At 28.9% G+C, this 17747-nt stretch overlaps 1 protein-coding gene across 1 annotated transcript; it reads right to left on the bottom strand.

Moving 5' to 3' along the window:
* Positions 1–4139: 4139 nt before the first annotated feature.
* LOC115700520 (beta-glucosidase 40) lies at positions 4140–16185 on the bottom strand. The gene is made up of 13 exons (XM_030628068.2): positions 15607–16185; positions 12278–12344; positions 6629–6687; positions 6418–6493; positions 6258–6329; positions 6047–6134; positions 5678–5933; positions 5474–5589; positions 5169–5383; positions 5043–5074; positions 4784–4886; positions 4577–4685; positions 4140–4471 (listed from the first exon to the last, which is right to left on the bottom strand). Exons 1-13 carry the CDS (start codon positions 15745–15747, stop codon positions 4303–4305), a joined length of 1503 nt encoding a protein of 500 aa, XP_030483928.2. The 5' UTR covers positions 15748–16185; the 3' UTR covers positions 4140–4302.
* Between the last annotated feature and the right edge of the window lie 1562 nt (positions 16186–17747).

Below are 17747 nucleotides of genomic sequence, written 5' to 3'. Positions count from 1 at the left end.
CCATATGATCCAAGTGTAAAGCTATTTAATAACACTGGTGACGGTGTGAGACAATATGAATATGCGAGCATCATTGGCAGTCTTCGATATGCCGCTGATTGTACGAAGCACGACATTGCCTAAGTTGTGGGATTATTGTGCAGGTTTACCAGTAGTCCTAGTATAGGGCATTGGCCTTCCAATTGCACATTGGGATTCCCTATGTTCATTTGTAGGTCTTTCATACATATCACAAGGCTTGTGATAATAAAAAAAAGGTCATTCAGGTCCGATTGTAAAGTTAGAATGAACGAGAAACATAACAAATTAGAAACCACTAACAAGAGAACCATGAACCTTGGATTACATTATAAAAGGTTTCTAGCTGTCCTTGAAGGATATAGTGATGCAGACTGGAACACTTTGTCAGATGACTCTAAAGCAACAAGTGGCTATATTTTTAGCATAGTTGGTGGCGCTGTTTCTTGGAAGTCAAAGAAACAGACTATTTTAGCACAATCCACCATGGAGTCTGAAATGATAGCACTAGCCTCTCCTAGTGAAGAAGTAGGTTGGCTAAGAAGCCTGCTAGCTGAGATCCCCTTATGGAAAAAATGGATACCAGTTGTGTTGATCCACTGCGATAGTATCGCAGCTATTGCAAAAATCTAGAACCGTTATTACAACGGTAAGAACCGACAAATTCGTCCTAAGCACAACACTGTTAGAGAGTTCCTCTCAACAAGAGCTTTTAGAATGGATCATGTACGCACTGATGACAATTTAGCAAATCCTTTGACGAAAGGACTAGCTAGAGAGAAAGTCCATAAAACTTCGAAAGGAATGGGACTATTGCCCTTAGAAAGATGAGTCACTCATAATGGTAACCCAACCTAATGACTGGAGCTCCCAAGAATTAGGTTCAACGGATAATAACAAGTTATGAGGTGATATGTGTTGATCTGTTGGGTTTTATGCCCTAAATAAAACTCCATTTCAATGTAATCCCTTTTATTTAACATCAATAAAGAAAAAGAAGTATTTTTCATTCATTTGTATATGTTTTGGTTCATGTTATCAATTACTTGTCTATTTGATTTATAAATTCATCTGAAACCCTTTTCACATACTTGATCCTGTTTATTGTGTTGTCAACACATTGGAAAGTAAACATGACTATGTGAATAAAGATTCCTAGGTTTATCAGACACATGGTTTTACTGATATGATAATCTACAACAGAGTTTACTTGCATTTGGTATAATGCTATGTTCTTTCTAGAGCATTGGTTAAAGTAAAGCTCAGGTTGGGTGCATGGAGTATGCATCGGAAGGGACCGATATTGAACTTTGACATAGATTTATCAAACTTACCGTAATATATATTCAAGTCAATATCGCCTAGTTGATCCTATATCAAATGATCTAAATCCTGATATGATTAGGCTCAATCTCAAGAGTGTTATTCGTGTTCTTTGATTTGTTAGTTAACCCTACTTTTGGGTCAGAGTGATACGTACATTTTGGGAACACGGTAGTGCAATTGAGTGGGAGCGCTAACATAAATATGGAATCTATAGCTTCTATCTGGTGAATAGTAAGTAAAGGATGATTTCCTTCGAGCTTGACCAAACAAAAATAAATGGTGGAGTACTCATTTCACATAGCTGAAATATCATTTATACGGGGTTAAGTGTTTTAAGGATAAAATACATTGTAGGGTGTTACGGTAATCTAATCCCTTTACAGTGTAGATCATTCATATAGAGGATCATTGATCAAATTAGGATTATAACAATGGATAACTAATGACGTGTCTATATGGTGGAACATATAGAGCGTTCTATATACTGAGAGTGCAATTCTAAGTTCTATGCGTGGATTCAACGAAGAATTAATAAGTCAGTGAATTTAGGTTATAAATTCTTGATCTGCTTATTGGAAGCTCGGTTATATAGACCCATGGTCCCCCCACTAGTTGAGACAATATTACTTGTAAGACTCATTTAATTGGTCTTGATTAATCAATTATAATTCTCAAATTAGACTATGTCTATTTGTGAATTTTTCACTAAGTAAGGGCGAAATTGTGAAGAAAGAGTATTTAGGGCATATTTGTTAATTAAGATACTTTGTATGGTTCAATTAATAAATATGATAAATGACAATATTATTTAATAATTATTTATAGTTATTAAATAGTTAGAATTGGCATTTAAAAGGTTGAATTTGAAAATTGGCGTTTTTGAAAAAATGAGATGCAGAAATGATAAAACTGCAAAATTGCAAAAGTGAGGCCCAAATCCATAATGCCATGGCCGGCCACTTTAATAGGGTTTATCATCTGATATTTTTATTATTTTAATGCCAAATAATTCAAACCTAACCCTATGTGGTATGCTATATATAGATAGTGAAGGCTTCAGGAAAAATACAACTTTCACATCTTGTTTCCTTCAGAGAAAAACCTGAGCCTTCTCTCTCTAAACCTAGCCGCCACCTTCACCCTCTTCTTCTTCCTTGAATAATTTCGAACCTCTTAGTGATAGAGTAGTGCCCACACACAGCAAGTGATATCTCAATCATAGTGAGGAAGATCGTGAAGAAAGACATTCAACAAGAAGGAGATTCAACACTAAAGGAAGGAGAGAAAGAGATCCAGGTTCAGATCTTGATAATACTCTGCGACAGAAAGGATACAAGGGTTAGAGATCTGAACGGAAGGAGACATTTTATTCCGCTGCACCCAATGTAAGGTTTCTCATACTCTATATGTGTTTAATTTATAATCGTTTTAGAAGTTCATATTTAGGGTGTTAATCAACATACTTGTGAGTAGATCTAAGATCCTGGTAAAATAATTTCCAACATGATCATGCTATTATTATATGAGAAGCATGAAGTCATGAAGTAAAGAGATATATACTTTATGGGGAGTGGAGTACCGAGCTACAGGAGTACTCTTGATAGACTCACCTATGTGAATGTGGGAGTGGGGCCGCTTCCTATAGAATTTGGGGCAAAATTTCTAGAGCGTTCACTATACTGGGATAGACGTGCATGGCCATTAACGCACAGGTTTGTTTGAATACATTCTTGAAAGATTAGTGTGTGGTACGATATTAGAGATAGAGTTCAAGACTTCGAGTCACTCTAGTAAAATCTAAATCGTATTCACTACGCAAGATTCAAATCGAAAGATATCTTTGCTTAAGCAGTGTCTTATAGTTGTCTGTTATTGCTCGAGAAAATATTTTTAAAAAATTTCAAGTGGGGGATTGTTGGAACTTTGTGAATTGTATAAAAATGAAAAGTGAAGTGTGTGAGTTAATGGAGTCCCACATGGGATAGAAACACTTCATTAGAAGTGTATATAATGTGCAAGTTTGAGATTTGGGTTTGGGCCCAAGGGGTACCCAATTTTTGCGCATGGGTGAGGACTCACACACTGGACCACCACACGCGCGCCACCGCCGTCCGACCGAGCCGGTTTGGCGGGTGAGGTGTCACTTAATTTTTTAAAGCAAAATTATTTAATTAAATAAAAATTTATTATTTATTTATTACCATTTTCTTACCGATTAATCTTAGATCGACTTCTCTATATAAGTCGTATCAGAACAACGGAAGAATACATCCTTTCTACAACAATTTTTTTTTTCTTCTTCCTTACGATTTTCTCAGAGCAATAATTTAGGGTGTAATCGAACGATGTCGTTCGGTGCAGAACATATCGTATACTGAAGCTGTTTTATCCTGGGAACATCGTAGCAATTGCTAGACTGTCGTGTACATTTCGGGCAGAGCCGCAAAACGTCTTAAAGAAATCGACATTGTTCGCAACTCAGGTAGAATCTTTTATTGTTAATTCATTTCAATTTCATTATTTTATATTTCGTATAGCAACTCTTTTCAGCGATTATTATGTTTCTGCTCTGCTCTGACTTATATTTTTATTTTCACTATATAATTTATTCTAATAACAAATAATCGCTCGTGAAGAGCTATTTATATATTAGTTAATAAATAAAACGATAGTCATTGTTTTTCTCAATTCGGTAACCGACTAGATGGCCATTACCAGTTTTATTCCTGGGATACTTTGTTGTTGATTTGGGTACTGATTATAATAGAGAGAATTTGGCCAATAAAAAGCAAACATTTTATGAATTCTATTTATTTATTTATCCTTTTGAAGAAAAGAACTAATTGTACACCCTTTATTATTATTATTATTATTATTATTATTTCTGAGAAAGCAATGGATCATCTATTAATAAAGAAACTCTGGTACAATCGAGGTAATTATATATAGTAGCATCAACTAAGTTAAAAAGTTGGTGAACCATTGAACAGAATTCTTTGGGTATCTCTTGAGCTTGTCTTTGTAATCAACAAAATATAGACCAAATCTAGATGTGTATCCAGCAGCCCACTCCCAATTATCCAGCAAAGACCATACAAAATACCCTTTTACGTTGCACCCATCCTCTCTGCATTTTAACAGATAACAAAATCATTAAATGTATCTCTTTATTTAGAACTCTACATGAGAAATAAGAAATAACGCGCCTTATATATTAATTACATATACATACTTGATAGCAGCTAGCAAATTTGTTAAATAGTCATTATGGTACTTGATCCTTTTATCATCCTTCAAAGCTTGTTTAATGGGAATACCCGAGTCATTTGGGTCATCCATTCCTGTAAGAAGAAAAAGATTAAACATTTAAAATCTTTATTAAGAGTGGAAAAGCAACAAAATTTAAAAAAGGAAAAATAAAACTGTAAAAATTAATTACCATTCTCAGTTATAATGACTGGAGGATTTCCATATTTTTCTTTGATATAAACCATTAATTTTCTCATGCCTTCAGGTACAATGTACAACCATATAGAGTTCGCCTGCATATATATGAATATTTAAGTATATAGTTATAGTATGTGCGTTTAGTGTTTAATCAATTAAAAATGTTCCAAACTTGGCCCTGAATTTCGAATAGTCTAAGCAACGGTTATAAAATAATAAGATGAAAAGAAATAGTTGAATAGATTGTTCACCTTGTCTCCAATAGCATTTAAACCTTTGAATGCTGAAAAAGATGGGGAAATAAATAATGACTAGAGTTACAAAACCAATCCAATGAGATTTCAAAGAGAAAGATTCATTCAACATGTTTTACTTACGAACTGTTAGTGCGCCAGAGTCTGCGAGAGTATCGTTAAGTATTGTGGCAAGTGAACTTTTGGAACCGTAATAAGTAGTGTAGTGATTAATTCCCACAAAATCCAATGACCCTTTTACTAGTGAAGCCTCCGATTTCGTAAATACTGGCAGTCTGTTTCTCACCCTCTCTCTCATTGACTTTGGATAATCCCCAAATATCAATGGATCAAGGAACCTGCACTTATTATTACAACAAATGACAATCAAGTTTATATAATGCGAAATTAAAATGTAGGAGTAGCTTTGAAATTTGAATAATTATTACCAGCCAAGCTGAAAATCTTGGGCTCTATTAGTGGCTTCAACATCTGCTGTGGAGTTTGATGCCGGTTCATACCACATAACATCTAGAGATATCCCAATGCAGCCCTTCTGTTTAGACTGCAAATAAGCATGTCAAAGGGGTTGGTTACTAAAACTTATATATTATTAGAATGGTGTTGTTATAAATATATATATATTAAAATACCTTGTAGTTTTTCCTGTAAATATCAACAACAGTGGCATGAGAGAGGAGAACGTTATGAGCAACAATGTAAGGCTCGGTGGCAGAGTTTCCAGCCCTGCAGAAGAGGTGGAGAATGATAGAACAACGCCCTGGTGCCTGCAAACCAACATCATATCCTTGTATGGAGAATGTGTGTGGCTCATTGAATGTGATCCAGTGCTTCACTCTGTCTCCGAATTTCTCAAAGCATGTCTCAGCAAAATTCACAAAGTCTTGGCTGTCATCATCACATAATTTATTACAAAATATTCAAAATCAAAGTCTTTTTTTTTTTTTTAATATATATATATATATATATATATATATAGAAATGGAGAAGAGTACTATTACATGATCTGACGGTCTAGCCATCCCCTGTATTTGTCATCCAAGGCTTGAGGAAGGTCCCAATGGTAAAGGGTCACATAAGGTTCAATTCCTGATCAAAATCAACTTAGTTATACTAACGTACAAGGCTGCTTCATGCATAGATATATTGAATTTTAATTAATATAATTGAGAATATATGAAATCATACACAATAGCTTTACAAACTTCAAACCTTTGGCGAGTAAAGCATCAATGAGTTTGTTATAATGATCCACTCCTGCCTGATTAATTTGGCCACTTCCATCTGATCATATATACACAGTAAATAATCAGTCAAAATATTTGTATGTTGAGTGTGTGAGAGGGAGAGATAGAAAGAGAAAGCTTATTACTGGGAAAAATCCTAGACCAGCTTATTGAAAACCTATAAGCATCCATTCCCATGTTCTTCATTAGTTGTACATCTTCCTGTTAAACAGAAAATAAATATTAGTAATTTAATGAAAATACAAAATGAGTGTATTAATTATTAATAACACCTGAAACAAATATATGGATTAAGATGTCAACTTACATCCCTTTCAAAAAAAAAAAAAAACATACATTATAATGGTGGTACTGATCAACAGCAACATCGGCGTTACTCCCATCAGTTATCTTACCTGTCACAAAAATGTAAACAAAATTTATTATTGTGACAGTGTATCATTATCCAATATCCACACACAAAATATAAATGATATTTGGTGTTAATCGACACCAAATTTTTCACTTTATCAAGTAATAGATCTCAACGTACAGTTCATTTTTTTTACTTTACTTTTTTAACAAATCTCTATTGTTCACTTAAAAACAGAGTGATGACATATATGTGACAGGCTCAGTGTCGAGTATTATATAACTAAAATAAATAAGAGTTTTTAACCAATCAATTAGAGAAAGTTGAATCTGAACGAAATTACATATTGTCTATTTAGGGAAAATACGGTGTAGAATTTATTATGTACTTATTTTTTAGGAAATAGAATTTATTATTAATATTTTTATATATGTCAGAAATTTAATGATATTATTTTATGTAAGAAAACTTAAGGAAACTCCCCTTTCAAAAAAAAATTAAGGAAATTCTTTTGGCTAAATATTTAATTAACATGGGTAAGCTATTCATAAAATCTGTGTCAAAATCAGCTTCTCACCCAAAACATATTTTATTTATTTTGCCATTCATTTTTACAATTACAGTTTCTTTATATTTTACATACATCATTTAAGTAATATATTTTGAATAACATTTATCAATAAAATATTAAAACATGACTATAGTAGGATAGTTGGAACATCACTTTTTGATACCCTACCAATAGGAAAATCTATGTTTGTGACATTTTAAATGCTTTTTAGTCTAAAAATTTAATTGCGCGTTTACTTGTTTCCTTTAGAACGTGCATAACTGAATATTTAAATCTTGTTTTTGTCTATAAATTATATTAATTTATTTTTTTGAAAAGAGATAGAAATGTCTACCATCCCTATAATGTACATAGTTGTACAAGAAAATTTTAGATACAATTTCTCTCTAAAAGTAGAGACTCAATAAAGACAAAAGTGATATCTTTAGTGTTGTATTTTCTTAAAATAATATATATTATAAGGTATTTTTGCAATGCATTCTACTAAATTATAGGTGTACTATTGCAATTTCTAACTACTTCGGTATCTATAAGAATTTTTTAGTTTAATTTTTTATAATCGTATACGTTATAGTTAATTAAGATATTTTGTAAAAATTTAAAATAATTTATAATATAAAAATTGATGTTACAATTTATTTCACATGCATATAAAATAATAAAGTCACGCGTGTAACAGACTTATTAAATCTTGTTTTCAACGTGTTAAATTTTCCAAATTTTTTGAAATTTTATCAAATATCTTAAACAATTATAATGTATACGATTATAAAAGAATATTGGACTAAATAGCGAAATAAATAAAAAATTATATAGGTGTACTTATTTTAAAGAGATGTATATAATAAAATTCTCTAATATTATATATGTGTCATGTAATGACTAAAAAGTAGAAAAGTAATAAAATAACATTTTATATAGAAAGAGAATAAAATAACAGAATCAAATGGATTAATAAACTCACCATGTATACCTTAGCTAAACGTATTAATTTTATAGTCACTATATATTTAAGCTCACCCGATAAACGAGCAACACGCTTTAGATGCCGAAACAGTTACTTGGAGTGTTCCAAGGCTACCTCCAACCATTTATCACCAAATATAGTGTTGCACGAATAAAAAAATATAATATTATTTTATCTTATAACATTTCAATCACAATAGTAAAATTTAAACCAAAAAAATATATATATTTTTAGTATTATATTAATTTTTTAATAAAATACTATAACATATATCTAGTTATATTAAATATGTAATCATAGTTACATTTAGTCATTAGTTATGATTAATTTAAAAATTTACTAAAATTAATTTATAAATTATCTATAACTTAATTTGATTTATTTCTTTAAAATAAAAAAATAAAAAAAAAATTATACATATTAATTTTTGAAAAGTTTTTATTAAATATTTTAATTAAAATATTCATTTATTTAATTATATAATTAATAGTCTAAAAATAAAATTTTTACCTATTAGTGATATGTTTTAGCTGATTATAAATAGTTACACTTTTATTGTAACTATTGAATACTCATATGTAAGAAAATATATAAACTATAATATATATGGAGCTTTTATGGTGCTTCTCCTAAAAATAAGTCAGCAATGCCTCTCCTATTGTCTGGTCATCTAATGTTGTTAGTTTATTTTTTTTTACGGACGCGTACGTTGTAGTTATTTAAGACATTCTCTAAGAAATTTAGAATAATTTACAATATAGAAAGTAGTGTTAAAATAATTTATTTAACACACGTATAAAATAAAAAAAAATAAAATAAAAAAGTAGGAAGCGAAAAACTGTCTAAACCTCGCTTTTCCAAGTTATTCCTTTTTCTAGTTTTTAAAAAAATTGCATAAAATTTTAAATAATTATAACGTACATAACTATAAGAAAATGGAACAAAAAATTTTCTGTTGCTAACTGAAATATTTAAGGAGTGTATCGGTACAATCTTTTATAGGTGCACAATAAAATTTTCTAAATATATATAAATTTAAACATTATTTAAAATAATAAAATAATTATATAAAATAAAAATAAATAATGATAGTGCAACTACAGTTGACACTAAATATGGTATATACTGTTACTATACACTATATTTAGTGTATGAATAAGTGCATTACAGCATCTGTAATAGTTTTATCAAATTTGTGTAGAATCTTTATACCATTTTACTTTAATAGCACACCAAATTATGCACCAAATTGGTGTGCATCACATTCTACATAATAATATTAAATTTTGAATCTATACCAATTTGGTGTACATTTATTTTTTTTTTTTTGTATTCCACCCTTATTTTATTTTATCTTAACATATAATCTTACATTTTAGTCACCTAATTAAAATTTATCACAAAAATAATAATTAAGTTAAAACACTAACATATTTAAAAATACAAAATAACAATAAAAAATACTAATACTAATAAAATAAAAACAACATAACATTAATTAAGTTATAAAACTAAAATGAAAACCATAAATGAAAATAAAAATTAAGTAAAATAATAATTTAAAGGCACGTTTGGCAGGCCGTATAAGGATTTTGTTGTATTAAATAATAAATAACACTATGTTTGAATAAAATATTGTATTGTATTAGAGTAATTTGCAGCATAAATAATGCTTAACTTTAACTCCCAATTGTAAATAAATACCTAAGTTTAATTTTTGACATTAATAATACCTAAGTTATAATTCTGGAACATCTGTAGGTATCTATCTACTAAGTGTTAAGTAAATTACTACGTGGCAATCTTAATTGGTTCAAGTCATTAAATTTTTATTTTTTTTCTTAAAAAAATAGTTTAAATATACTAATAAGAAAATGATATGTGGATAATGACTTAACATTTAACGGACAAGTACCTAAAAAAGATCTGGGATCAACCCCAATCTTCGACCCAGGACCCGGGACCCAGACCCAGACTCGAACCTCGACCCGAACCAGACTCGAACCCGAACTGAAAACGGACCCAGCCCTAGACCCGAACCCAGGACTTGGGACCTGACCACTACAATAATCTATTAATACAAGTCAATACCAAACATAATATTGTATTAAATAATGCTAATATACAATCAATACAATATAATACAATCTAAATGGACCCAACCCCGGACCCAAATCCAGGACTTGGGACCTGACCACTACAATAATCTATGAACAAGTCAATACCTAACAAAGTATTGTATTAAATAATGGTAATATATTCTCTCAAAAAAAATAATATTAATATACAATCAATACAATACAATACAATCTAACACATTACAATACAGTACGGAGTACTAAACATGCCCTAATAGTCAAATTGATTACTTAAGGATCTTAGCCATGAAGAATATCAAAATATTAGTAATATGAACTTAAAAAATTTTGATATTTTTGAGATATTTGATATTATTGGTGAGAATTATTATTTTATTTTATTTTTTTGCATAATTTTTATTTGCTCATTTGTAAAATCACACATTAGGATTAATTGTTGAATTTCAATAATTATTTTTTCAAAAAAAAATAAAAAGAAAAATGTGTAATATTTAATTGATTTAATAAATATTTTATTTTATTAAATTATTTTAAAATTTTAAATTTTTACTAGTAGACATGATATAATTATATATTATAAATTAATTATTTTGGGTTATTAATATAAATAATACAAAATTTGAGATTTTTTAAGTAAAATATATTTATTTAGTAGAATATTTGACGTGAATTATTAGAATTACTGCACTAAAATAAAAAAATCTAAAATTACAAATTAAATTGGTGTAACTGTTAAAGATAGTGTTGGAGATAAAAGGAAGGGAGTTGTATTAAATTTGATGCTAGATTGGAGTTACTCTAATTTGCTATTTCTACCACAAGAGAAATATGGATTATTTTTTACACCCTTTCCCACTACTAACAAAAAGGTACAATTTGCATTGCTCAACACCCAAATTAACTTTAAAAATAGATGCAATTAGTCACCTTTAAAATTTTGCATCAGCTGAAAATTTATTTAATTCAGTTAAAAATATGGAAATTTGCGTCAACTTATAACTGACACATATATGCAATTTAAACAAAAAGTTAAAAAATAATAAAAAAAAATAACAAATGGGTCAACCCATATTCACATAAAACTCTACAAACCCTACACTCACATGATACTGTCTCACCTTATGAGTTGTCTCACCTTATGAGACGCCTCCAATGCTAAATCCTCTCAAATTTTCAAATATGATATCCGCTCTCACCCTTATAAAGTGGTCAACATCTAATTCAATTGAATTGTATTGATTATACAATTCAATCTTATAAAAAAAAATAATAAATATTTAATTATAATTTAATTAGATATTAAAAATTAGATTCTATTTCGTTATAAAATGTCAATCTCAATAATTAATTAAAAACCGATCCAATTTAATTAAATTTATATATATTAAAAAATTATCTATATTTATTTATATAATAAATATATTACTTATATTTTTAGTGAATTTTTTTTTAGTTTGTAACACTTAATTATTTTGTGTATATATTTTTATAATTTTTTATCCTGTTTTTTAATTATTTTATTTTTTTATTTTTTCTGTTTTATTACTTAACAGGATTATTATTTTTTGTTATTTCACTCGTATATCATTTTTATAAACTACCCAAATCAGACTTTTTGTAGTAGTGTCACTTTGACACGTGCATAGAGTCTACTAATAATTTATATTATTTAAAATATAAAATACTATACAACCCATTAGATTTATACAATGAAAGAGTCAAATAATATTAACGGAAGCTTCACCTGTTAAGAATGTCTTAGCTAGTTTCTCAACTATTTATACATAGTTTTGTATTTTATCATCATACTATAATTTGAAATAGATATATTTTCTCTTTGAACGGAATTTGAAAATAAATGTTTTAGTTAACTATACTTTGAAGTTTTATATATGCATTATGCAAAAATTTCATCCTTATCACTCCCTCAAACAATGATTATGTTTTCTGGGAGGGGTCTTTTAAAAATCAAAGTAAAAAAAGAATTAAATATTACCAAATTTATGTGAAAAAGTGTCCCAAACCGAAGGCCCCCTGCCGTCTTCTTTTACTGCTCCTTCATACTGTAAAATAAAATAAAAATAAATAAATAATTGACGAGCTTGTTAGCTATACAATTTCGCTGACAAACATTGTGTTGTGTCTACTAATGAAATTATAAAAATATACCAAACATAACTGATTAATTATATGTAACACTTATGTGTTAATGTGTGCCTTATTTTGGCATGCAACTTTAATAACTAAACAAAATTCTCTATATTGATAAGGGACAACGCAATATTATTAATTTGATTAATTACTTTTCAACATTTTGTTTTAGTATGGCTCCGTTTTACAATATTATTTTCACTTGTACTTATAGCTTATAATTTATTTACTTCCATAAATTAGGATTATCACAAACAAATATTAAAAATTTTAAAAAGTTTACACAAATGAAGCCAATATCTCTTTTTGAGACGTTATTTGGTTTCACCAATTATAAGTATATCATGAATTGAGTCTCTTTTTAAGTATCTATTCAAACTATATGATTTTTCCATGTATTTAATTTGTTTCACTACACATAGATACGAATATACTTGAAACTTATTTTCCATAACAATGTTTATATTCCCAAAATAAAATATTACAGTTTTCAATGCACAAAAAATACTATATATATATATATTTAAAGGAAAAATACTATATATATTACTATATTAAGTAAACGGTGAAGAAACAAAATACAGTAAAAAAATAAATAAATAAATAAAAAACTTCAAGTACGTCCTCAGTGGATAATGCCTAAAAACTTTTTACTATTACTAACTTGGAAGAATGTGGGCTACATTATTTGGCAACTCCCACGGCAGAATTAACATTTATACTGTCCTCCCTTTTTTTTTTTTTCTTTTATACTGTCAATACCAAAATAAAAGTATGAGGCCTCCATCTTTGACAATCACAGACATAACCACCACAACAACACCAGGACACCGGAAAATAACCATTAATTCCGACAAGAATAAACAAAAGCAGTAAAATCGACGTCAATAAATAATCATGGCAAAACAACGGTAAAACAACACTAAAACAATCAAACAAAACAAAAGAAAAAAATGATTAAAAAAAACAAATAATCTGCTGCACAACCTCAACACCAGATGCAAAATCAACTATATTTGCAAGTCTATTCCTAGAAAATTATAAAAAAAAAAAAACTACTAAAACAACACTGAAACAACACAAAAACAAATGAAGCAAATATAACTACTTAGAAAAATATAAAAGAAACACACAGCTCAAAACTCTCTTGTGAGTGAGCTCCTCAAATATATTTATAGGACAACCAAAAGAAAAAAACCACAAAAATAGCCAAAGAGAACGAAGAAGAAATGTATTTATAGCCTCCATCTTCCACACTCACAGACATAACCATCACAACAACACGAGAACACCCAGAAAATACCTATTAATTCCAGCGAGATGGAGCAAGGGCAGTGAAATCGGCATCAAATAAATAAATCATGAAAAACAACAGTAAAACAATACTAAAACAATACTAAAACAAAAAAAAACAATAAAAGAAAAAAATGATCAAAAATTAACTATGTTGTGCACATCCTCAATACTAAATGCACTATATTTGCAGGAAAAGTTCTAGAAAATTAGAACAAAAAAAACCACACTAACTCTTATATTTTCAAAAAAAAACATAACTAAGAACTTCAAAAAAAAAAATTTTTTTTAAAAAAAAAAAGAAAAGAAAAGAAAAGAAGATGAAGAAGAAGAACTGAACATGAAAAAAAAATAAAAATCATGAAAAACAACAGTAGAACAATACTAAAACAACGGTAAAGATGAAGAAAAAAAAAACTTGAAGAAGAAGATGAATATTAGAACATGGGGGGTGAGATTTATGTGAAAAGCTAGAAGATAAAGATGATGAAGAAGATGAATCGTGAGAAATGGGAGTGGGATTTTTAAATCTATTTAAATAAAAAAAAAAGAGTGAGACATGGGGTGTGATTTTTAAATTTATTTAAATAAAAGAAAAAGTAAAACATGTCACTTTTATGACACATCCCATCAACCTTTTCATCAAAATAATAATTATTAAATTATCTCAAAAAATAATAATTATTAAATATTAAAAATAATAAATAATAAATTTTACATCCATTAAAATAAAAAATTAAATAAATAATTGAGTCCATGTCCCAATCAATCAAAAAAAAAAAAAAACAATAACATAAAATTGTTGGCAGCCGGAAAAAAAAAAAACAATATAAAGTTAATTTCGAAAATAAGAAAAAAAAAAGTATAAAAGTTATTTTGGGCGTGTAACAGTATAAAAGAAAAAAAATGGGAAAACACAGTAAACTGTGTAAATTTCCCAATAAAAAAAAGGTCAAAACACAAGTTTACAAAGGCCTCTAGTAGTCTTGCAAAAAAAAAAGGCCACTAGAGACAGAGTTACAAAATTGTCATGTTTCCAGAAAGAAGAATAAAATTAAATCATTTTATACATTTCCGCACATTCCCCCACCAAAAACAAAATAATAAATAGTTTCATAAAATATTATAATTAATTGGGAAGTTAAATAACTTACCAAAAAAAAATTGGGAAGTTAAATATAATATTTATTAGAAGAATGGCGAAATAATAATTAATTAATGAATCAGGTTGGGAAATTAAATAATAAATATAAGAAAAGTGAGCGAAGAGAATAGTTCGTTTGGGTTACTAAAAACACGGATACGTGATCCATAAAATCGCCAATTATCGAACGGGTCGATTTTATGTGAAATGCACACACCACCATGCTATGATATTAATGGCCTATAATTTATTTTATTTTCAAATAATATATATTTTTAATAACGAAAAATAGTTCCACTTTTCATCTCCCCTACTTCACTTTATCAATCTCAACAATTTTTTTCTTTATTCTATATAGATCGATGCTGTTATGTTCTGATGTATCTGTAAAACGATACAGAAATTAAATAAGAACGAAATCTTGTGTTTATCTTCTATTTATTTAGATTATGTTAAAGTTTGATGTCGTTTTTTATTTGTTGGAGCTTCTATCTAAATCTAATCACGGGTGAACAGGATTAGACAGTACAGGTACAGTAACCAATGGCTGTGGTTATTACTTTTATAGCATGTTTGTCTTAATGTATTTTTCTCAGGAAACAAACAAGATCTCGGAAAAGATATATCTCATAACATGGAATAGAGGTAGACCAGCCCATGCACATATATTATTAGTTTAAACCAAAAGGGAAAAAGATCTGAAAGCCCCAAAAGTTTCTATATGAAGAAAAACTAACCTGGAAAGCAGAGGAAGCCGTACCAAAAACAAAGCCATTAGGAAAACTTGCTCTGTTGATTTCGGAAAAGCATGTTTGGAACAAACCAAAAGCCACAATTAAAGTCACGGAAGCTTCTCCTTTTCTCCTTTCCCACATCATATAATAATTATTCTGAGACTTAGTACCTACAAACAACTTTAGAATCTGACTTTGAAACTGGGACTGGTTTATATACTGATAAGAGCTGATATTTTTATAATAAATACAGTTTTCATATTTGTGTAATTGAAGGGGATGGTTGGTGACACAGTCAGTACAGATTTCTTTAAATATATATATATATATATGTATTATTTATGGGCTTCAAAAGAAGATTGATATAATGTGTGAAACATTCAAATTAATGGGGTTGTTGAGAAACGAAAATGGCTGATAGTATGGTGGTTTCCAAGCTGGGAAGGAAGAAATTCTAAGGGCATGGTATAGTTGGCTCCAGAGAGTGGCTTTTATAAATCTTAAAACCAAAATAAAGTGAGTGGGAGAGAGAGAGAGAGAAGGCTTAAAACTTTTATTTGAGTGTTGGGTTCACACGTTTCCATAATAATAATAATAATAATAATAATAATAATAATAATAATAATAATAATAATAATAATAATAATAATAATGCCTTTACTGAGATATTTTTTTTAAAAAAAAAAAACAAAAATAATTATTATGTTTTAACATATTAATAATATCCAATTTAATTTATAATTTCCCAGTTTAATACAACTTCACCAGCAACATTAAAAAAAAGTGTCATCTCTTCACAAAAAGAGAGAAACAAAAACAGCATCACCACCACCGTTTAGGACAAACACTACTACCATTTGAAAATATAGTAAGTTTATTTTACCTATAAATATTTAGTTATATTTTTAATTTGTACTTTTAATTGTATCATTAGTTTTTTTTTTTTTTTTTTTTTTTGATGTTATTCAATAAATATCATTATTTTTAATAAAAAATTATATAATTTAAGTGTAATTTATAAAAGAGAAAAGAAATTGTATCCTTATTAAAAATTCAAGTGCGTTCAAACATTTTTGATTGCACATTCAACAACAATCTCCCCCACATTATTTTTCTTATGGAAATTAAGCTTAGTAATAAGTCTATTTCTCGTTTTACACAATCTCTTAATTTTAATAATGATCTTGAATCTCCAAGAGTTGATCTTAAGGATGGTAATAGTGGGTAAAGACTAAAGACAGAGAAAACAGAAAAAAAGGAGAATAGTTTTATTGATTGAATTCGAATGAAGCAATACAAACAGGATAGCTATATATATAGTTGAAGTTGTTATGTCAACATAACCGACATACAAAATAACGGAATTAACCGAATAAACAACCAACTAAACTTAATATCTAATAGGCCCCCTCAAGATGGGGTATAGAAATCCTTTACTCCCATCTTGGAGACAATACTTTTGAATGGAGTTGGAAAGAGTGCTTGGAGATATATAAAAGGAATGAGCTTGGAGATATATAAGAGGAATGAGGTTCCATCCCAAAACTAATTGGCTATGGGAGGAGTAGCACATTCCTCTTATATATTCTATTATCTTTCCACACATTGGCAATGTGGGACTCTCTAACATCCCCCCTCAAGATGGTAGCTATTTTACTTGCTCACCATCTTGGACAACTCGATCATAAGCGGCTCTTTTTTAGCTCCCTATCCCTGATCACAAGTGGCTCGTTTTGCTCTACTTTTCGGATCGGTATTTTCGGATTTTTGGTGGCTCTTTTTTATTTTTGGCTCACTATATCCCTAAATCACAAGTGGCTTTTTTTGACTTCGGCTCTTGAATCAATTTTTTTTGGATTTTTTTTTTTTTGTTTATTTTTGCTCTGATACCATAATAGTGGGTAAAGACTAAAGACAGAGAAAATAGAGAAAAAGGAGAATAGTCTTTATTGATTGAATTCGAATGAAGCAATACAAACAAGATAGCTATATATATAGCTGAAGTTGTTATGTCAACATAACCCACATACAAAATAATAGAATTAACCGAATAAACAACCAACTAAACTTAATATCTAATAGATGGACACTCATGCTTTCTTAGAAAGATAGTGTTGATGTCACCTTGTTATCTTAGGGCCCCA

Source organism: Cannabis sativa, chromosome 8, assembly GCF_029168945.1.
Source record: "Cannabis sativa cultivar Pink pepper isolate KNU-18-1 chromosome 8, ASM2916894v1, whole genome shotgun sequence".
Lineage (NCBI taxonomy): Eukaryota > Viridiplantae > Streptophyta > Magnoliopsida > Rosales > Cannabaceae > Cannabis > Cannabis sativa.
The sequence above is the reverse complement of the archived record's forward strand: the minus strand, read 5'-3'. Positions and strand labels throughout refer to the sequence as shown.